The sequence below is a fragment of the Chelonoidis abingdonii genome, chromosome 1, assembly GCF_003597395.2.
Source record: "Chelonoidis abingdonii isolate Lonesome George chromosome 1, CheloAbing_2.0, whole genome shotgun sequence".
In the NCBI taxonomy this organism is placed as follows: Eukaryota; Metazoa; Chordata; order Testudines; family Testudinidae; genus Chelonoidis; species Chelonoidis abingdonii.
The window spans coordinates 328,511,665-328,534,218 of NC_133769.1; the positions used below are offsets into that span (position 1 = coordinate 328,511,665).

General features: G+C 38.2%; 1 protein-coding gene across 2 annotated transcripts in view; it reads left to right on the forward strand.

Annotated features, from left to right (window-relative positions):
• The window catches only part of USP12 (ubiquitin specific peptidase 12), a 75,253-nt gene that overhangs the window by 20,923 nt on the left and 31,776 nt on the right, over positions 1–22,554 (forward strand). Inside the window, exons 2-4 of one of the 2 annotated variants that reach the window (XM_032765319.2) lie at positions 8,519–8,599; positions 11,593–11,806; positions 16,790–17,019. In XM_032765319.2, coding sequence (XP_032621210.1) covers positions 8,519–8,599; positions 11,593–11,806; positions 16,790–17,019 — 525 coding nt within the window. Of the gene's footprint in view, positions 1–8,518; positions 8,600–11,168; positions 11,231–11,592; positions 11,807–16,789; positions 17,020–22,554 lie in introns of those variants that run through there. The other variant, XM_075061655.1, reaches the window with a different exon arrangement.

The window sequence follows — 22,554 nt, forward strand, 5'->3', positions numbered from 1 at the left end:
GCTGGAGGCCAAATTTAGGCTGCTAAGTAAGAGATAGAAGTCCAGGACCTCCATGGCAGCTTTCTCTGAAATGCTTCCAGTTCCATGCGCAGGGCCAGTTACACAGGCAGAACTGCAGGGTCTTAATGCATGGATGAGATGATGGTGTAGGGAGGAGGGGTTTAGATTTATTGGGAACTGGTGAAACTTTTGGAAAAAAGGGAACCTGTACAGGAAGGATGGGTTCCACCTAAACCAAAATGGATTGCTGGCACTTAGTTTGAAAACTGCTCTATGACCTTTTTAATTTTAAGAGCTGGGGGAAAGCTGACATATGCGAAAGAGCACATCGTTCGGATAGAGACATCCCTTAGGGGAGGATCTATTAATGGAGATTCTGTATGTCCTAGTGAGGAGAGGATGGTAGATGATAAAATTCAGGTGAGATCTGATGAGAAACAGTCAAATGAAAAAAAAGTCCCATTTAATTACATCACGTAATGGCAGACTGCTAAAAAGTGACAATTTTTTTTAAGTGCTTATATACCAGTGCTACAAATCTAAATAAGAAGATGGGTGAGCTAGAGTGCCTCCTATTAAATGAGTATATTGATATAATAGGCATCAGAGAATCTTGGTGGAATGAGGTAATCAGTGGAACACAGTAATAACAGGGTACAAAATATATCGGAAGGACAGAACAGGTCTTGCTGGTGGGGGAGTGGCACTTTATGTGAAAGAAAGTGCAGAATAAAATGAAGTAAAAAATTTTTTATCAACCAAACTGTACTATAGAATCTCTATGGATAGTAATTCGATGCTCTAATAATAAGAATATAGTAGTGGGGATATATTACCGACTACCTGACCAGGATGGTGATAGTTTCTGTGAAATGCTCAAGGAGATTAGAGAGACTATTAAAATAAAAAACTCAATAATAATGGGGGATTTCAGTTATCCCCATATTGACTGGGTACGTCACCTCAGGATGGGATGCAGAGATAGTTTGTTGACATCTTAAATGGCTGCTTCTTGCTCCACAAGAGGAGAGGCAATTCTTGATTTAGTCGTAAGTGGAGGATAGGATCTGGTGGGGAGAACATCACAGCATCCCAACACTGTAGCATTTAATTTCGGAAAGGGGGACTACACAAAAATCGGAGGGAGGGATACCTCAGTGATTTGAGCATTGGCCTGCTAACCCCACAGTTGTGAGTTCAGTCTTTGCGGGTGGCCATTTAGGGATCTGGGGTAAAAATCTGTCTGGGAATTGGTCCTGATTTGAGCAGGGGGTTGGACTAGATGACCTCCTGAGGTCCCTTCCACCCCCTGATAGTCTATGATTCTATGAAAAATGAGGACGATAGTGAAACAGAAATTAAAAGGTACAGCGCAAAAAGTGAAATCCCTGCAAAAGCTACATGGAAACTTTTTAAAGACCCCATAATAGAGGCTCAACTTAAATGTATACCCCGAATTAAAAAAGCATAGAGAACCAAAAAAGTGCAACTGTGGCTAAACAACAAAGTAAAAGAAGCAGTGAGAGGCAAAAGAAGCAGTGAGAGGCAAAAAGGCATCCTTTAAAAAGAAGTTAAATCCCAGTGAAGAAAATAGAAAGGAGTATAAACTCTGGCAAATGTGTAAAAATATAATTAGGAAGGCCAAAAAAGAATTTGAAGAACAGGCTAGCCAAACCCTCAAAAAGTAATAGCAATTTTCTTTTTCGAAGTACATCAGAGGCAGTAAGCTTGCTAAGCCAGTGGAAATGCTAAAGGAGATGCTAAAGGAACACTCAAGAACGATAAGGCTATTGCAGAGAAACTAAATCAATTCTTTGCCTCGGTCTTCACGGCTGAGGATGTGAGGAAAATTCCCAACTTGCGCCATTCTTTTTAGGTGACAAATCTGAGGCACTGTCCCTGATTGAGGTTCATTAGAGGAGGTTTTAGAAGTAATAAGTCACCAGGACCAGATGGTATTCACATTTGAGTTCTTTCAGAACTCTTGGGTGAAATTGCAAAACTATAACCTATTATTTAAATCAGCTTCTGTACCAAATGATGGGAGGATAGCTAATGTGATACCAATTTTTAAAAAGGGCTCCAGAGATAATCCCGGCAATTACAGGCCAGTAAGCATGACTTCAGTATCGGGCAAACTGGTTGGAACTATAGTAAAGAACAAAATTGTCAGACACATAGATGAACACAATTTGTTAGGGAAGAGTCAATGTGGTTTTTGTAAAGGGAAATCATGCCTCACCAATCTACTAGAATTCTTTGCGGGGGGTCAACAAGCATGTGGACAAGGGGGATCCAGTGGCTATAGCATACTTCGATTTTCAAAAAGCCTTTGACAAGGTCCCTCACCAAAGGCTCTTAAGCAAAGTAATCTGTCATGGGATAAGAGGGAAGGTCGTCTCAGGGACTGGTAACTGGGGGTAAGAATAAATGGTCAGTTTTCAGAATGGAGAAAGGTAAATAATGGTGTCCCCCACGTTCTCAGTTCAACAGATCCATAAATAATATGGAAAAAGGAGTAAACGAGGTGGGAAAATTTGCAGATGATACAAAATTACTTCAAATAGTTAAGTCCCAGGCAGACTGTGTAGAGCTACAAAAGTATCTCTCAAAACTAGGTAATGGGGCAACGAAATGGTAGATGAAATTCAGTATAAAATGATGGGATCTAAATTAGCTGTTACCACTCAAGAAAGAGATCTTGGAGTCATTGTGGATAGTTCCCTTAAAAAAAAAAGTCCACTCAATGTGCAGCTGCAGTCAAAAAGCCAACAGAATGTTGGACATCATTAAGAGAGAGATAGTAAGACATAAAATATCATATTGCTTCTATATAAATCAATGGTACACCCACATCTTGAATACTGTGTGCGCCTCATCTCAAAAAAGATATATTGGAATTGGAGACCGTTCAGAAAAGGGCAACAAAAATGATTTAGGGGTATGGAAGGCCTTCCGTTTGAGCAGAGAATAATAAGACTGACTTTTCAGCTTGGAAAAGAGATGACTAAGGGAGGATATAATAGAGGTCTATAAAATCATGACTGGTGTGGAGAAAGTAAATAAGGAAGTGTTGTTTACTCCTTCTCATAACACAAGAACTAGGAGTCACCAAATGAAATTAATAATTGGCAAGTTGAAAACAAATAAAAAAGTATTTCTTCACACAATGCACAGTCAGTCTGTGGAAGCTTTGTCAGAGGATGTTGTGAATGCCAAGACTATAACAGAGTTCAAAAAAGAACTAGATAAGTTCATAGAGTATGGGTCCATCAATTGGTATTGGCCATGATGGGCAGGGAGGGTGTTCCAATCCTCTGTTTGCCAGAAGCTGGGAATGAGCGACAGGGAATGGATCATTTGATGATTCCCTGTTCTGTTCATTCTCTCTGGGACACATGGCATTGGCCATTGGCAGAAGACAGGATATTGGACTAAATGGACCTTTTTTCTGACCTAGTATGGCCATTCTTATGTTCTTATTATCTCCATTTTACACATAGGAAACTGAGGCACAGAGAAGTGATGTGGCTTGCCCAAGATCATCTAGGCCAGTCTAGTGGTATTTCCACTAACCTACACAGTTATGTGATATCTGAGTGCTTCTCTAAGTGCTATTTTGTTACAGTGGAGTGTTGATAATGGTCATGCTTTGAAATGTTTAGTCTGAAATTTTTTGAAATGTGTAGTTCCTAACAAGGCTGGTGAGAGAGGCTCAAAGAGATGAGAATATCTCAATGAGATGTGTGTATCCTGTAATAATAGCTCTAAATATGTGAACTACTTCATTAATGATTTGGAGGATGGCGTGGACTGCACTCTCAGCAGGTTTGCAGATGACACTAAACTGGGAAGAGTGGTAGGTATGCTGGAGGGTAGGGATAGGATACAGAGGGACCTAGACAAATTAGAGGATTGGGCCAAAAGAACATGATGAGGTTCAACAAGGACAAGTGCAGAGTCCCGCACTTGACTAGGGACTGAATGGCTAGGCAGCAGTTCTGCAGAAAGGACCTAGAGGTTACAGTGGACGAGAAGCTGGATATGAGTCGACGTGTGCCCTTGTTGCCAAGAAGGCTTATGGCGTTTTGGGCTGTATAAATACGGGCATTGCCAGCAGATCAAAGGCGTGTTTATACCAATAAAACTAGCAGGATCTTATTAAAAGGGGACAAGATATTTGTCACATTTATTGTAAATACCATAATAAATAAAAGATAACAGCAAACAACGTTGTTTGGCTACTTATTTCTATATATCCATTCACACAATCATTCATACAAGTTCTGTATAGATATTATAGTGTACCAGCCTAAAGTTGCTTGTGACAGAATACTGGCCAGGTACCCTGTACACAAGAGTGGAGCCGAATCCGGGGTCAGGTGGCACCTGATGCTCCTGGAGGCTGGCAGCAGAACCATAGACTCAAAGTCCTCAGTCTTCAGAGTCCAGTTTATAGGGATTTTTCCTATGTTAGTTCATGGGAGTTGTTTCATTCTGCTGTTGCCAATCAATCAAGCAGGTGCTGGCTCTATTTGTTCAGATGTTTTGTTAGGTGCTTGGGGTGGGTCGCTTCTTGCTGTTGCAAGATCATCATCAGGCGTGCTGGCTCCATTCGTCAGGATTTTGTTAGGTGCTTGGCTGGGTGGATTCCAGTTCCCCTCCTGGGAGTCATCTGGTTGTTCCACTTGGACACCTTGGCCGACACTGAATTTATTCAGCTGGTAACTCCCTAACCATTCAGTCATCATTTAAATAGGCATCATTCACATTCACTCTTTATCGTTAATTACAATTTAATTTCACTGTCTCTTTACTTTACGGGTTACCTAATTTATGTGAGGATCCCTGCTTTTATTCATTCAAAATAAAGTGACGATAGAAAAACCCCACCCTTTTGTTAAGTTTTTATTGTGTACTGTACAGCACTGTTTGGCTCACAGCGTGCCGTTACAAGTAAGTAGTGTACTACAAAAGTTCAGCCTTAGAAAGAGGCACTTAATAGCAATTAACTGTCTTAAAAAGTTATTGTACAAGTATTCTTGGCAGTCTTCAACAGACACAGCGGTGGCTTGCTAGTTAGAGGCTAAATTCGGAATCACATTATTTTAATATAACTTTAGTTATAAAGTATCAATTAACAATAAATCATTTTTTATATAACCCATGTTTAGTATAAACCTTCTTTATGTCCCTTACAGCGTAATCATTTCCCCACTAATTCAACAACTGGTGAGGCCTTGTCTGGGTAGTGTGGTCCAGTTTTGGACCCACACTACAAAAAGGATGTGGAAAAATTGGAAAGAATCCAGCGGAGGGCAACAAAAATGATTAGGGGTCTGGAGTGCATGACTTATGAGGAGAGGCTGAGGGAACTGGGATTGTTTAGTCTGCAGAAGAGAAGAAAGAGGGGAAATTTGATAGCTGCTTTCAACTACGAGAAAGTGGGTTCCAAAGAGGATGGATCTAGACTGTTTTCAGTGGTGGCAGATGACAGAACAAGGAGTAATGGTCTCAAGTTGCTCAGACCCTCCCCAGAAAGGGAAGGGGCAGATTAGATCCCTGTAGATGGGCTGGGGGCTACCATATTGTAGCACACTCAGGAGGGGAATGTAGAGTGACAGGCACTCCTATCCCTATTCTTCTCCAGTCCCCCTGTCACTCACCCTCATATCTCCTTCCCAGTGCCCCCCACTAGCCTCCATCCCCTAGCCCGCCTCCTCCAGGTTCTCTCCCCTTATTCCCATCTACTTTCATCCCAGTCATCCTGCCCTCCTAGCAAGCATTTGCTTTCATAGTTTTTCTTTTCAAAAAGTAGTTTCAGTGCCTTCTGAAATTTTTGTTGTACTCTGATTACATTTCCCAAGAATGAAAATAACTCTTTTACAGAACCAGATTATAGCAACTTTATCCCTTCTTTTAATTTCAGATTTCTGCTCTACTTTGGATTCATACTCTCAGTGCCTGTGTTCAGATTCGATGACTGTAACATACCATCAGAGCCACACAGGTTCTGTGATGTAGAGAGAGTTTTTCAGATTGTTAGCTGCTCTCTCTACCTGTGCACAGTGTAATCCATTTGATGTGTGAGCACTAGAACTGCTTGGAGTGGGCCTATCTGGAGAAGCAAACTCTTTTTTTAAAATAACATTCCAATCTGATTTCCCCAGAAGGGCTGGGGTGTGCCATGCACTTTGTTGGGGTAACCCTTGAGCTTCAGAGATCCTGATGTGGTGATCTGAGTACTGGTTTGATCTTTGTGTGCCAGAATAGGTCAATTTTAAGAAACAACTCTCCCAAAAAGAGAGTTTATCCAAATGGCCCCAAATTTGTGTTACTGAGCATACACTGAACCCACTGAGGCGCACGTATTTCAAGGCAATCCGAATAACTGTAAGAGTTTTAGAACAGTTGGAACAGTCAAGCTTTAAACAGGAAGTTGATCTGAACCATAAGTATAGCAGAGCTCTGCTTATAATCCTTGAAGAAGGGGAAAAGAAAGACTCAAGCCATTAAAGCACAGTCTTCATAACTTCAATACCCAGAAAGATACTGAAACAAATTATTAAATTGTAAGCACCTAGAGCAGAGGTTCTCAAACTGGTGGTCAGGACTTCTTGGGGGTCGCGATCTGTCAGCCTCCACCCCAGACTGCACTTTGCATCCAGCATTTATAATGTTAAATATATAAAAAAAGTGTTCTTAATTTATAAGGGGATCGCACTCAGAGGCTTGCTGTGTGAAAGGGGTCACCAGTACAAAAGTTTGAAAACCACTGACCTAGAGGATAAGGTAATAAGTGATAACCAAAATGGCTTTGTTAAGAACAAATCATGCTAAACCAACCTAACTTCCTTTGTTGACAGGAACTGGTGTATTGAAGGTGAGGGAAGCAGTAGGGTGACAGTCCAGCAGAAAAGTGTGTCAGATGAAAACATCACCAAAACATCAAAATAAGCAACATCATTATATTCTGTCCTTATTTTACAAAGTTTGCAGCAGTTCCAGCCTTTACTGCTTCATATTGTACCATAATGTCTCCCACATGTTAGTGCTGAGATGGTGATCATTAGGCCAAGATTATATAACTTTATAGAAAACCAGTTTGAAGATTGCAGAATTATAATATTAATAAAACAAACAAGCCTCTTTGCTCCTTGTAGATGATCTGCATTCCCGAACTTCTGTAAAATGTAATCCTGGTATAATAGTACATTCCAGGCATTTTGATGCGTGCAAATGTTGCTCAGAAAAGAACTAATGTCTTATTGTTTTGGTGTGCTTTATTTATAGCTATGCAAAAATACATGTGACGTGCAGGTCAGTAAATATTATATTAAAAGTGAAGTAACCAGAACATACACAGAGTTAAAGATATCTTTTAAGGGATTGTAAAATGATTTAACATAATCCTGTCTGTCTTGGTGCAAGAGAGGTTAGGTGATGCTATATTTTGGGAGTTTTAAAAATATTAATGGGGTGTAGTCTGAGGAATACTTGCTAGATGTTCTGCTTCCTTTAAGAGCTGTGGGCAGGGAGGGGGGGGGAAGGTGGCAATTTAATTCTTCTCCCTGACTAAGTTCCATTCTGGAGGTGTCAGCCAGAAAAAACACCAACAATTAAAATGGCTACTTTTTTCTGTATTGCTGGCTACATACGACTAGCTAAGCATGCTCAGTTAGTTCTCGCTCTAATCGTTGCCAAGATTTTAATTGTTGTATACAGTGACTGGGCTGGGTCATAAAAACCACCCCCTGGGAAGGAGGCAGAGCAGACACCTAATCCACTGTTCTGCAGATTTACAGTCAGATTAATTTTTTGCATTTCTTTGCCTGCCTTCACTTCACTAAGGCGTAACTGTTGTTACAGAGTCTAGGAAATCCATGCATTTTTGGCCTGAAAGCTGTGCATACCTGTTTTGGCTGGATCAGCCCCAGGTTATGGAGTGCCTAGGAATAAGTACCAAATCCTGACCAAAACTTTAACTAATTAATTAATTTTATTTATTTTGATGGATCAGAAAGTTCAGATTCAGTCAGACATGGTTTTCCGGTATGTTCAATTTGTTTGGTTTAAAATTGCCTTAAACGATTACTTACTTTGGTAGACTAAATATGCACTGTGGAATGTTGGCAGTTAATTCCAAGCATAGAGACTGATAGTCCTCCACATAAATACATCCTACTTCAAAAGCAATTGAGCACCTGTTTTTCTTTTTAAACAAGTGACTGTTGTTCATATTAGACATTTGGGGCAGATTTTCAGAACTGTGGGTATGTAGTTGCATGCCTCATTTGTGCATACTCTACCAGTTAGATGTGTAACTGTCCATTTGTGTGTGCAGTTTGTCATATTGACCATTGCAGAGCTGGCCTTATATTCTGGTAGAAACTGCCATTTAATTAATTTTTCCTTCTGTAGTTACACTACATGTTTACACTGTGGATGTAGATAGAACTATAAATAGATAGAACCATAGAACCTGTGAGTATTAAGATTTCATTGTTTTATTTTCCAGGGCGCCAATGCCTCAACTTTAGAGAGAGAGATTGGTCCGGAACAGTTTCCAGTCAATGAGCACTATTTTGGTTTAGTTAACGTAAGTTTCAACTGATAATTTGTTTGCTTTGAAAGACTAAGTGATAGAACTGAAGTGGAGCAAATTGCGTACGACACTAATATAATGTCAATGGAAAAAAAATATTGAAATCTGACTTGCTGTAAACTTAATGTTAAAAGTTAAGCATCTCATAAAGGTACAGTATGTATATATGTTAGAATAAATACAGAACTATTTCTCATGTTTCTTGTATTTTTCTCATCTTTAACCTTTTACTTTTTTAGTTTACTGTACCCTAAAACAGAAAAGTACATAGCATACTGTGGTTGTTATCACAGTCTATCCAAATAATTACATACAAAAAATCTTACTGCTATAGTTGCTGTGTTAAAGCACTCAGAAGTGTGGAAATGCCTAAATAAAAGTTGCAGTTTTTGTTGAAACTTTCAAAATATATTCAGCCCAAAAAAGAGAGGAAGGCTGAAAAATTTCTGCATATTCTATTCAATAACAAAATTTAATTACATAACTGACAGTTGGCAAATTGTGAAAATTGAATCCCATTAGAAGAACTTACGTAGCACTGCCTGAAGTGATGTAAGAGTTTTTAAATTTTGTTTCTTGGTGATGAGGGTATTGTAAAGACAACCAGTAATATAATATAGCACCTTCACCTTGGATGGACCAGAGCACCAAATGCTGCTTGGATCTGCATGAGCTACATAATTTTACATTGATTTATATTGAATTCCATTTCTTTCAGTTTGGCCCATAGCTTTAATGTCTCCTGCTCACTCTGCATTTTGGTTCTCTGCCCTTCTATGTGTTTTACTCTCCCAATTAATATGTCCCAGTTTGTGTACTTTTTCAATCTGGAAATTGTGAAACCTTTTATCTACACCTTTGTTGCCCTGATTTCTGTAGGAAATTTTGAAAGGTATATTTGAAATTCACTGATTGATTAAAAATGTTCATTTTATTTTTAAACAAAAATTCAATTGTTTTGGATATTCTTGATTATAAACTGATCAGTATCTTTCATGTAATATTAAAAACTTTGAGCTATTGAAAGCAGCCTTTCCTGGAGAATAATCTTTGGGGTGGAGACAGGACTTCTTTGCGGGGTAGGGAATTGGGGTTGGTTTTGTTTTTGTTCTCATCCTCTGTTCATCCTGATTACCTATATTCTAAATTGTAGGAGCCGTGACTCTTTAAAGCATTTAGCAATAGATATATATTCTATTAATGTACTTGAAATCAACTGAAAATATGGAAACCAGATGTCTGTCTTTGGTCTCCAATTTTCTGACTGCATTGTATAAGGTGGTTTTGTTGGTCATGCAGTCCCAAATGAGAGCTGCCAAAGGAATCGCTTTCCCCATACTCCCAAAGCAATGAGTGAGGAACTGTTAGACCATTCTGGGTTGAGAACATGCTCATCTTGTCCCCAGATAACTGTTTGTATTAGTGGCTTTATCATAGTACATCCCTATAGTTTGAAACTACCAACATGCACCAATACATAACATTTTTATTAATTACTTTGATAATGGAGAGGAAAATATGTTTATAAAATTTGTAGATGACATGAAGCTGAGAGAGGTCACAAGCATTAGAGAGGACAGGATTAGAATTCCAAAGAACCTGATAATTTGGAGAATTTGTCTGAAATAAACAAGATGAAATTCAATAAAAACATGCAAAGTATTCAAATGCACAAATACAAAATGGGGAATAGCTGGCTAGGCAGTAGCGCTGCAGAAAACGGTCTAGGGGTTATTGTGGATCACAAATAGAATATGAATCATCAATATGATGCCGTTGGGGGGGAAAAAGGCTAATATTCGTGATGTATTAGCGGTAGTATTGTGTGTAAGACATAGGAGGTAATTGTTGTGCTGTACTTGTCACTGGTAAGACCTCAACTGGAATAGTGCATCCAGTTTTGGGTACTACACTTTAGGAAAGAGATGAACTAACTGAAAAGAGTCCAGAGGAGAGCAACAAAAATATAAAAGATTTTGAAAGCATGACCCATGAGAAAAGATTTAAAGAAATAGAGTATATTTAGTCTTTAGAAAAAGGAGGTAGGTGGAGTTTGCTGATAAATCTTCAGTTAGGGTAAGGGCTTCTATAATGATGATGATCAGTGGTTCTCTATGTCCACAGTAGGTAGGACAAGAAGTATCTGGCTTAATGTGCAGCAAAGGAGGTTTAGGTTAGATATTAGAAAAGCCTTTCTAATGATAAGGATAGTTAAATACTAGAATAGGTTGCCGAGACAGCTTGTGGAATCCTTCTCACTGGAGGTTTTTAAAAGCATGTTAGACAACACCTATCAGGGGTATTCTAGGTATTCATGGTCCTGCTTCAGCTCAGGAGGATGACCTCGATGGTCTCTTGAGGACCCTTCTAGCATTACATTTCTATGATTTTACAATTTATATGATGAAAATAGTATTTTGCATTTTTAAAATGCTGTACAAGTATTGACTACATTTCTCAGAATCCATGTGTGGCAGATATGATGTTTCCGTTTTACAGATGGGGAGACTTGCCCAGGACCATGCATTTTTCTTGAAGACCCACCTACCTGTACCATGAAGATTTCCAGCCATAAACACTACATTACACTCTGTTCTTTCTTTATTGTACTGAGTGGTGTTTTGAGTGATATATGTGGCAGAGAATCTCATTTTTTCAGTTTACTTTTTATACTGTGCTGTGTACATTTTTGGCACTAGGAAAATACTGAGCACTTACTGAATACTTTACAGTTCCACAGCACTGTAAAGCATTAATAACACATACATACCTCAATTATTACAAACACAAAGACACAATCTAGTATCAGTTAAAATTATCTGGAGTGCTCCCCATTATTTATGTTGCCTGAGATTTTTTACTATCTGAAAATCAACAAGATATGCCTTCCGGAAAATCTGCCCTTGCTTGTATGTTTATATTTAGCTTTTGTAATCTTACATCACTGTAGAAATACAAGGTAATAATTTTTTTTTCTTATTTTATAGTTTGGGAACACATGCTACTGCAATTCAGTTCTTCAGGCACTTTATTTTTGTCGACCATTTCGAGAAAAAGTCCTAGCATACAAGAGTCAACCGAGAAAAAAAGAGAACCTTCTTACATGCTTAGCTGATCTCTTCCACAGCATAGCTACACAGAAGAAAAAAGTCGGAGTAATACCTCCAAAGAAGTTTATAACAAGATTACGAAAAGAAAATGGTACCTTCTTAATTTTTCTTTTGTTCTGTGTATACTAATTACATCAATTGTGACTTAATACTGAAATTGAAAGGTTGAAATATTTTTTTAATGTAAAATATATTTGCTAAGTACAACAAGCATGCTTGGTACTGTAAAAGACAGAAAAGATGACATATATGCTGGGGTTCTCACAACAGTTTTTTTGGTGGCCTCAGATTGCAGTGGCAGCTATGACATTTTTTCCCTAAAATGCTTAATTAACTTTAGGAAAAACAAATAAATATGCACACATACATGACCAAATCATAGTAATTTATTTATGTGGGGGCTTTTTTTTTTCCCCTTAAGGCTCAATAATAAAAATAATGTACAGTTGTCTCTATTCTTTACTGGACCTAAACAGAATAGAAACACAAATAAGGTGTTTTTCTTGTTGTTGTTGTTTTATTTCTTTTGCCTTTTTGGTTGTTTTTGTCTTTTTTAGATTTGCTAGCTAATAAATCTGCTTCTGTGAAAAGTGGTATTTGTATGTTTGTTAATATCACTATTCACAGCAGCAGATTTGTTAGCTAGCTGGGAGGCAGTGAATAGTGATATTAACAAACATACAAATATCACTTTTCACAGCAGACTTACTCAGCCCTGTCAAGCCAGGGGACAGATTTAACCTTGGATGGGGAGGTGGGAGGGAGGCAGTGGGCAGGGGCACTGGAACAATTTTTATAGTGGGGGTGCTGGGAACCACTGAAATCCTGTATATAACGGAAACCACTTCAAGCCTGGAGGTGCGGTGGCGGGTGGAAAGTCATGAGCCCAGAGCCCTGTAATCAGGGGATGGAGCCTGCTCCCACCAACCTGGGGCTCAGGCTTCCAGCTTCAGCCCTACCACCCCCAGGAAGGTGGAGAACTCACAACGGCTGTCTGCTTTTCCAGTGTTTGTGGATCCTGAGGGGGTCAGAGCCCAACTGCTCCTGGCAGCCCCAGGGGAGGGGCCGCTGCTTTGTCCCTCCCTCCATCACTGCCCAGAAGCCTGTGGGCAAAAGAAAAGTCCCTGCTGGCCGCATTTGAGAAATACTTTGGCCTTCCTGAAGCAAGGTCCATGGTTTTGTTTTTTTTTCCTTTTTTTCCTCTTTTTTTCCTTCTTCCCCATCTCATATAGAACTGAGCTCAGTCAGTGCTTAGCAAATATTGGAGGCAGTTTTGCCAGTGTGGAATTTGTAGATTTTTGTTAAAAATCACTGTTTTTAAAGCTTTTGTGTTATGTTTATCTCACATCTGTATTTATGTGTAGTGGTTATCATGTTTGGCTAACACGCAAAACGGCCCTGGTTTGAAACTGGGCAGAGGCATATTTTCTTTTGCCAGAAGCTGGGAATGGGTGACAGGATGGATCACTTGATTACCTGTTCTGTTCATTTCCTCTGAAGCACATGGCATTGGTCACTGTCGGAAGACAGGATACTGGGCTAGATGGACCTTTGATCTGACCCAGAATGACCGTTCTTATGTTCTTATTTCACATCAAATAAATCAAATAATTTGAAACCTTTAGTTGTTCCAGAATGTTGTCACTTATTAGTAAGAATATTAATAATTAAATGAAATAATTAAAGTGTGAAATGAGCCCTGAAGGTCTGTCTTTCCATGTTAAGGCTTTGACTGGAAGATTATAGCTTAAATTGGGTTCAGTTCATGTTTATATAATACTTAGGACTTAAGATTTCTATTTAGGATTAATGTACTCTTCTTTAAAAATCAGTAACACTTTATCCTAGTGTTGTGGAAATGCATAATTTCAGATATTTAACACTTCCTATCTGGTATTTGTAATGCTTGTTGATTAGGATGGTTTATGAAATAATTCTATGTACTGTGTTAAAATATAATTAAAGCCTTTAATAGATCTGCTACTTGATTTGGAAGAAATATAAAATAATGCTTGTAAATTGTACATTTTATTTAAATTAATTACAGGTAATGTTTCAATAAAAACTTCCCTGCTTGGTTTATACAAGTTAAATATGGCAACACTTTCATATCGTAGAAATTTTCATACCCGTATAATCCATCCTGGGCCATATTTCCAAATGTTTTTCACATATTCAAATATTGTGAAGACTGCATAATAAAGACAAACTACTCTAGGATAGCATAACAATTTATTTCTAGCCTTAAGTGAATTTACTGCTCATGAAAAATGCTAAATTTTTCAGACCTGGAAGATGATCTCTTTTCAGTAGAGCAGTTATAGCATAGGTAGTAGTGTTGTGTGAGCTTTCTTAAGCTACACACCAATGAGTCTTAAATCTAATGACGAGTGACTGTCTGTGGAGGTGAGAGAATAGTTCAATCTCCATGCCATTTAGCTCTTGGCACTTCTGCTGAGACTGCCAGCAAAGGTGATAACTATAATGGTGTTTTGTGATGTGTACACTTAAAATACTATAACATCACTCATCAAACACATCAACTTCTAATCACTGCTGACTTTGGGATTTATTCAAATGGGGATTTAGAAGTGAAAAAGATTCTGTATTTCATGGGAGGTGCCTGCTGGAGCTCGGGGCTTCAGTCCAGCTCCCACTGAAGTCCCGAGCCCTGGCAGGTGTGCCCCGGCTCTTGAACTTCTGAAGATTGTTGTATGCAGCTCAGAGGTTCAGTAAGTTTGGTCACCCCTGGTATAGACTTATAGGAGATGATTGTTGACTTGCTAGGTGGCTGATTCTTGGTGGTGGTTATGTACACTGAAGTATTAACCACTCTGACGAATTAACTTTTTAAAAAAGTATGTCCATGAATAACTTTCTTGATAGCTACAATGGAGAATTCTTCATAAAAATAAGTTTCCTAGGAATAGTAGGTGTATTGTGTATCAATCCAAACATACATGAAAGAGGAGACACAGAAAGGAAAACCCAATCTGGATTCTTCTCTCATCAAGTAAGACCAATCACTCATAAAGACTTTTATATCCTCTCAGCTCTCAAATCAAGACTCCTTTCTGTGCTCAGAATCTTTTACCTCTGTATCATTTCTAGACTCTATTCTTGCATTAAAATGCATACTAAACAGTGTATGGTAATGAGAAGAGTTTAAAACCTGACATGCTTCAAGTTTGAAGTTTCTCATTAACCAAGTGGAGGTGTTCTGTTTCCTTTTGTTCCAATCACTCCTTATCCTTGAAATAAATAATGGCAAGGACATCTGTGGGATTAGATCCACTGTGCTTAATATCAGAGTGTTGATTGGACATGCACCACACTGGAATCTGGATGCAATACTGCTAAGAACCTGACGCAAGCCGTTTACCTTCAGGAAACTTGCAGTATTTGTTATGCCACCTCAATTTAAATATTCAATTAAATAGAGTCATTTTGGGTGGTTTGATCTGGGATCTAGTTAGTTTATTTTCAACTCCCAAAAGTATAGTGGTGTCTTGGCCTGGAAGCTGCTTGGTTTGTAGATGATCTGTGACACTTTTTACTTAGACCCTCTTAGTGATCTAGAATCAAACTAGCAATTTTTCCCTATTCTAGCAACTCTTAAGACAAATGTTTTTCTTTTCAGACTCCCTGAAATAGACTAGCCATGTAACTTTTAAATATACTTTCCAGAAATGTAAGCTTCTGTGAATATCCTTTTACTAGCACCATATTAAACTGATGACCTATTTCTGTTAGTCTTTCTATTTATGGTACCATTCCTTCACTTATGGGCTAACATTTGCTCTATATTCTTGGACTGAGAACAAGTTGCAACTTATAATTTGTTAATATAAACATAATTTCTGCTGTGTAACCAATATATAGAGCCCCATTGGAGGAATTACATTATTAGTTATGCAGGCACAGAATATTTTTTGAATCAGTAATTAAGGAGAATGTGCAATTCCTTTGAGTCAACTCCTCAAAAAGGGAGAACAAGTTTGGTGATTGCCTGTCACTGCTCCTGTCCACTTTGAGTCTTAGGCTAAGTCCTTTTAGCCATATGTAGGCAAGGGACCTGCAGCTACCACCATTTTTAAAATGGCTTTCAATAGTTAGATGATACTCATTAAAAATACTGACATCTGTAGGGGCCTTGTTTATACTAGTGTTTTCATCATAGCTAGCACCTATGGAGCTGCACTTATGATAATGCAGTGATGCTGACTAAAAATAAAAACCTCACACCTCCGTAGACTTGGCCTGTGAGGCCATAGTGGTCATATTCTTCCTTTGATGAAGGCAGAGTCAGGAAAGGTTTCTCTGTTCAAAGCTGTGTGTCTGCTTGACTGAACCATCCTATGCATAAACCTGTTCTTTAAGGCTTTGTTTTGAGCCTGTTCACTCTAGGTAGTTTCTAAGCACATGGGATAAAAAGACTGTTCTTATATACCACTGCACTTTCTCATCCCCAGACTTCAAGTTTGTGGAATACAGGTTTTATGAGTAATGTTATAGAAGTACTTAGTCATGCATGATTCTTGACATAGACCAATGTCGACTTTTGCCTAACATCTTAGGACTTGTTTGAATGTAAATGGTGGCATTGAACTATAGTATATGGTGTCTTCTTCCTTAGATGTTAATAGATTGTGCTCTGCAATCATTTTAATGCAATTTTACCTTATTTGTGTTTGTAACAAGTACATATGGGGGGGGGGGGCACGAGATTTTGAGATAGCATCCTAATCAATATTTACCTCTATTTCAAGGCATTGTATTGGACTTAATGCCTTTTCAATAAGTACACTTTTCTCTTCCCATATATGTTTACATCATAACCTTCTGCTTAGAATCCCTTATCTGTATTATTTATCCAAATATCTATACAGTACCTTGTTCTGCCAAAGTTTTTTTAATTTTATTTTTTTCACTGTTTTTTAAGATTAAAATTGATTGCATATGTCTATGAAATAAGTTCTGCTAATGCTATATTTTAACTTACATTTTAAAAGTTTTATATTGGACTTTTTATTCTAAATTTTAATTAGTTGGTTATTTTATTTTCATGTTTTAGAGCTCTTTGACAACTACATGCAGCAGGATGCGCATGAGTTCTTAAACTATCTTTTAAACACAATTGCTGATATTTTACAAGAAGAGAGAAAGCAGGACAAACAAAATGGCCGTCTACCTAATGGCAGTATCGACAATGAAAACAATAACAGCACACCAGACCCAACCTGGGTTCATGAGATCTTTCAGGGAACATTAACTAATGAAACCAGATGTCTTACTTGTGAAACTGTAAGTCTGTATCTGTTTTATAGAAGTAGTTCTTATTTCATACTTTCAGGAATCCATTTTTCTTTAAAATAATTTGAACTGCATATTTAAATTACAATTTTTTTACTCCTTTTAGTTTCAAGATTCATGCAGATGGTAAGTGTACTAGACTAATTGGTTTATTTTTGCAAGCTTTAAATGTAACTATCTGTATGATCTACTAAATATTAGTGAGTGATTAAATTTTTTTTTAAATGAGTGATCACTGAATGAGTTATGGGAAGGAACCCTTATTGGTCAGTGAAAGAGTACTGAGCAAACTGTACTCATGAAAAACCTGCATTTGGATTTTTGAACTGTGCCCTCATAATCAGCTCAAAATTTAGATAATGTTTTAAAAATAAGGATTAAAAGTTTGGAAGGGCCTGAATATAGATAGTTATACGTAAATCCACCTTTTTTTGTTTTCACTGTTAATCCTTTTTCTTCTAATAGTAAACTTAAATCTAACCTACTTCAGATTTAGATTTAAAAAATTGCTATCATTCAACATACACATTTTTGTTCTACAATTAAATACATCTTCCCAGGTGAACTTGATCAGTTTTTAATTTGCCAAATTTGCTTAGCAGCGCTAAAATCAATATGACACAATTCCATTGTGTCGCTGGTTGTCAAAATTGGTCCGTTTTTCCTCACTTATTTAGATAGTCAAGTCTTGAATATAGAGAGAGGTTTCTCCCCAGGATCGTATCAAGTGTTTACTATTCCAGCTCTGTTCTAGAGGATCAGCTCAAGTTTAAAATAGGTTCCCTACTTAAAATAAGATATTAGGATGATGACTGTAAAATATATAACTTAAACATTGCATCTGCATAGATGATCAATTCAGATGTGTTAGTTTAAATGTCTTAACCATTCAATAGCTGATGGGAGGGCATTATGCCAGTCCATGAGGGAACCAGGCAGCCCTTGCTGATGCATGTGGCTTACATCTTCTAATTGGCCACAGCAACAAAGTGGGGGAGTTACAAAGACCCCATTTTGACACTTTTTTTTAGGGCAACCGGAACTGTAAGCCACTGTCACCCTTCTGCTTTAGCAAAAGATATATTTTTGGGACTATACTCTGTATACACATTTTTGGTGCTCTCTGCTGCCCCAGTCTGTTAGCCTGCCAAACAAACTCCTCCTCACTCTGCCAGTCCTAACTTTGCTCTGCAGGTTAACCCTTGATGTACTTCAGTTCCCTAACTGTCCAAAAGCGTGTCTGTGCAGCATCCAGCCACTGGATGCCCGTGTCGCCAAAGAGACGGAATACACACCAGTCTTTTGGCTGAGCTGAGGATCCACACCTCACTTAACAGCATTGAGATGAATTTATAATAAAACAAGAATAAGTTTTACTAATTAATTTGGTTCTAAGCAGAGATAACAGAAACAGTAAATTGTTACAAATAAAACAAAAATATAATCATGCTTTCTAGTGACTAAAACTTAATTTAACAGATTACAATCCTTGTCTGAGGCAGTTTTCTCACCTACAGCTACTTTTTAATATCAGCAACCCTATATAGTTGGGGATCCACCATTCCTGGAATGTAAAGAACGCTGACCTCTTTCTCCCTCCCTCCCTCCTCCCCAGCGATGAATAACATAGTGCTCTTTTGCTTCTCCTTATATTCCCTAAAGTTCATTGTCTTTGTCTCAAGAGTCAGGATGACCTGCGGTGTGTCTTCTGGTGTGCTGACAACTTTTCCTCCTGATAATGGATGTTAACCTCCTATGTAAAGGAACTGTCCAATGTCTCTGACATCACCATGCTCTATTTACATTAGAGACACATGTAAACAGACAAATCAACATTCCTTTGTCTAGGACAAATTTGTTTATCAACTCTGCTCCCAAATCAAATTTTAGTAACATATTTCCAGTACACATACAACTCTTTACACTCCATGTATACATACATCATGTAATGATATTAATGACTGATGTGTCACCAGCTTTCATTTGATACTTCGCATGGTACTCTTTTCAGATAAATTATAGCAATGTGATAGGTGGAGTGAGTATGTCAGGTCTGATAGGAATTACAAAATAATGGGTCTCTGCCAGTTGGCATGGAGAGGCTCTTAAGGTCAGACCATGGTCATGGTCAGCATATCTGATCATTCTACAGGTGATTTGAGCTTTACCCAAAAATGGCATGGAATGTCAAAACTAGGGGCTGGACTGTTGGATCTGTCATGAGATAGACACTATCAATGTTTGAAGCTTGCTTTTGTCAGCTACAGTGCCACCTGGAGGTGATATCAAGGTTCCTTAGGGGAATTGAGCTGAGATGATGGGTCAGTGGATTAAGCTAATCTGTAATCAGGGGTAGATGTGGCTGTTTTGCTCCTTAAGGAGCAGATTCTGCAAGATGATGATGTTGGACCGGACAGGCAGCCAGGCCAGGTTGATCATTCTCTTGGTACTAGGGCTGTCAAGTGATTCAAAAGAGTAATTGCGCAATTAAGCAATAATAGAATACCATTTATTTAAATATTTTTGGATGCTTTCTACATTTTCAAATATATTGATTTCAGTTACAACACAGAATACAAAGTGTACAGTGCTCACTTTATAATTATTCTTTATTTCAAGTATTTTCCCTGTAAAAAAACAAGAGTTTTTTTTAATTCACCTAATACAAGTACTGTAGTATAATTTCTTTGTCATGAAAGTTGAATTACAAATGTAGAATTATGTACAAAATAATGCATTCAAAAATAAAACAATGTAAAATTTTAGAGCATGCAAGTCTACTCAGTCCTACTTCTTGTTCAGCCAGTTGCTCAGACAAGTTTGTTTACATTTGCAGGAGATAATGCTGCCCACTTTTTGTTTACAATGTCACCTGATAGTGAGAACAAGCGTTCTCATGGCACTGTTGTAGCCAGCATAGCAAGGTATTTACGTGCCAGATGTACGAAAGATTCATATGTCCTTTCATGCTTCAATCACCTTTCCAGGGGACATGCATCCATACCGATGACAGGTTCTGCTCTATAACAGTCCAAAGCAGTGCGGACCAACGCATGTTCATTTTCATAATCTGAGTCAGATACCACCAGCAAAAGGCTGATTTTTCTTTTTTGGTGGTTCAGGTTGTGTAGTTTTCACATCAGAGTGTTGGGTTTTTTTTTAAGACTTCTGAAAGCGTGCTCCACACCTCATCCCTTTGAGATTTTGGAAGGCACTTCAGATTCTTAAACCTTGGTGTAGATTGCCACGTATTTGCAGGGGCAAAAAAAAATGCAGGCCTGTTATTTACCAGGCTGCACGTGGCAACAGACTATATAGGTAAGAGATGCAAGGAGAGTATGGGTCACGAGGCAGACTGCAGACACACACACACACACATAAAATCAATCAATTTAAAATTTTATTGGGGATAGTTACAAGGGGTAAGAGAGCAGCTTATGATTAGCTAATAGAGTTAACAAAACCTAAAACACACAATGCCTAAAATATCTACTAACAATATTTACAAACAAAATGCAGCATTTAGTAATAACTGATACTTACAAATACAAACCAACACATCACGACCGGCAAACGTAGAAGCTCTATTTGAAACACGTGAGCTGAGAGAGAGGCTTCGAGGTGATCAGGCTCGGTTACGGCATACACGGCATACACGGGATACACGGGACACGTTTTCTCCTCTCTCTGCCTGCACATGGCAGGGCAACCCCTAAAATACCCACTATGACATCACAGAAGTGTCATAGTGGACAGACCCCAAAACCTGTGTGTGTTCGCCTCTGATTGGCACAAGCAATGTTTACACCAAATAGGGGAGCAGGTGCCAAAAAGTCTGGCTTTGCCCCCAAAAGGTGAGGTAATGCATATTGTTGTAGAATGGGTCCAATACTGAATGACAAAAGAAGAGGCCAGGGCAATACCGGTATGGCAAGTGATACAGGATGCAGACAGGAACCCATTCTAACACTTGGGTCGAGTGCTGTAGCTCTCTGTAGAAATCTCATACTGATATCTTCTTTGCATTTTGTCAGATCTGCAGTGAAAGTGTTCTTAAAATGAATAATGTGCTGGGTCATCATGCGAGACTTCTATAACGTGAAATATGTGGTAGAACACGGGTAAAACAGAGCAAGAGTCATTCAGTTCTCCCCTGAGGCGTTCAGTCACAAATTTAATTAATGCATTATTTTTTTAGCAAGTGGCATCAGCATGGAAGTATGTCCTCTGGAATGGTGGCCGAAGCGTGAAGGGGCATATGAATATTTAGCATATCTGGCACATAAAGACCTTGCAATGCCAACAACAAAAGTGCTGTGCAAATTGCCTGTTCTCACTTTCTGGTGACATTGTGAATAAGAGGTCAGCAGTATCTCCTGTAAATGTAAACAAACTCGTTTCTCTTAGCACTTGTAGGCTCTGAAGTTTTTACATTGTTTTGTTTTTGAGTGCAATTATGTAACACACAAAAACTACACTTTCATGACAAAGAGATTGCACTGCGGTACTTGTATGAGATTTATCATTTTTACAGCACAAATATTTATAATAAAAATAATATACACTTTGATTTCAGTTACAACACAGAATACAATATATATGAAAATGTAGTAAAATATCCAAGATATTTAATAAATTTCAATTGGTATTCTATTTAACAGGGCAATTAAAACTGCGATTAATCATGATTAATTTTTTTGAGTTAATCGCATGAGTTATCTGTGATTAATCGACAGCCCTACTTGGTACCTGTTGTTATATGCATGGCTTCATTCAGCTGAGTATCTATTGTCCCGACCCACAGTTTGAAAACTACTGTCCTAGATGCACATGTCTTTGGTCGTGGGCCGATTTGTGTCCATTCAGGAAGATATTGAGTTGTTTGTTGGCTTTTGTGTGGTACAAATGGAAGGTGATTGCGAGGAAGTAGCATGGCTGCTCTTAAGCAAAGGTAAGTTTTCTGGGATCAGCTATGCAGTAACGGAACTGTTATCTGTATATTTCCATCAGTAGAGATTTTATCAGGATTTTGGCTCAGAAGGTGGGGATGTTGGTAGTATGTGTTCATGTTATGAATGTGCTGCTATTGGAAAATAAAAGTAATATTTAGTTGACTCTTGGATCATACAGAATTTCTCTCAAGATATAAGGGAAGGGCGATGGCCAATCTACCAAATTGTCTCAGTTCAGTGAATATGGTTGAGTGAAAATAGTTTAAAGTTTTCTGATTAATACTTGAAATAGTTAAAAGATATGGGAAAAATTTTAGGAAAAGGAAAAAGAATGAACTTGTGATTAAGATGTCAGGCTAATGTTCCAGAGTTTAGGTTTCAATTGCTGGACCTTCCACAAAGTCCCTGTGAGACATTTGGCAAAAACTTTATCTATTCTGTGCCTTGGTTCCACTTCTGTAAAATGGGGATAATACTTCCCTTCCTCAGGCCATGTCTACACTATGGGATAATATCGAATTAGCTAAAATCGGTTTCATAAAACTGATGACATAAATTCAATTTCACGCGGCCA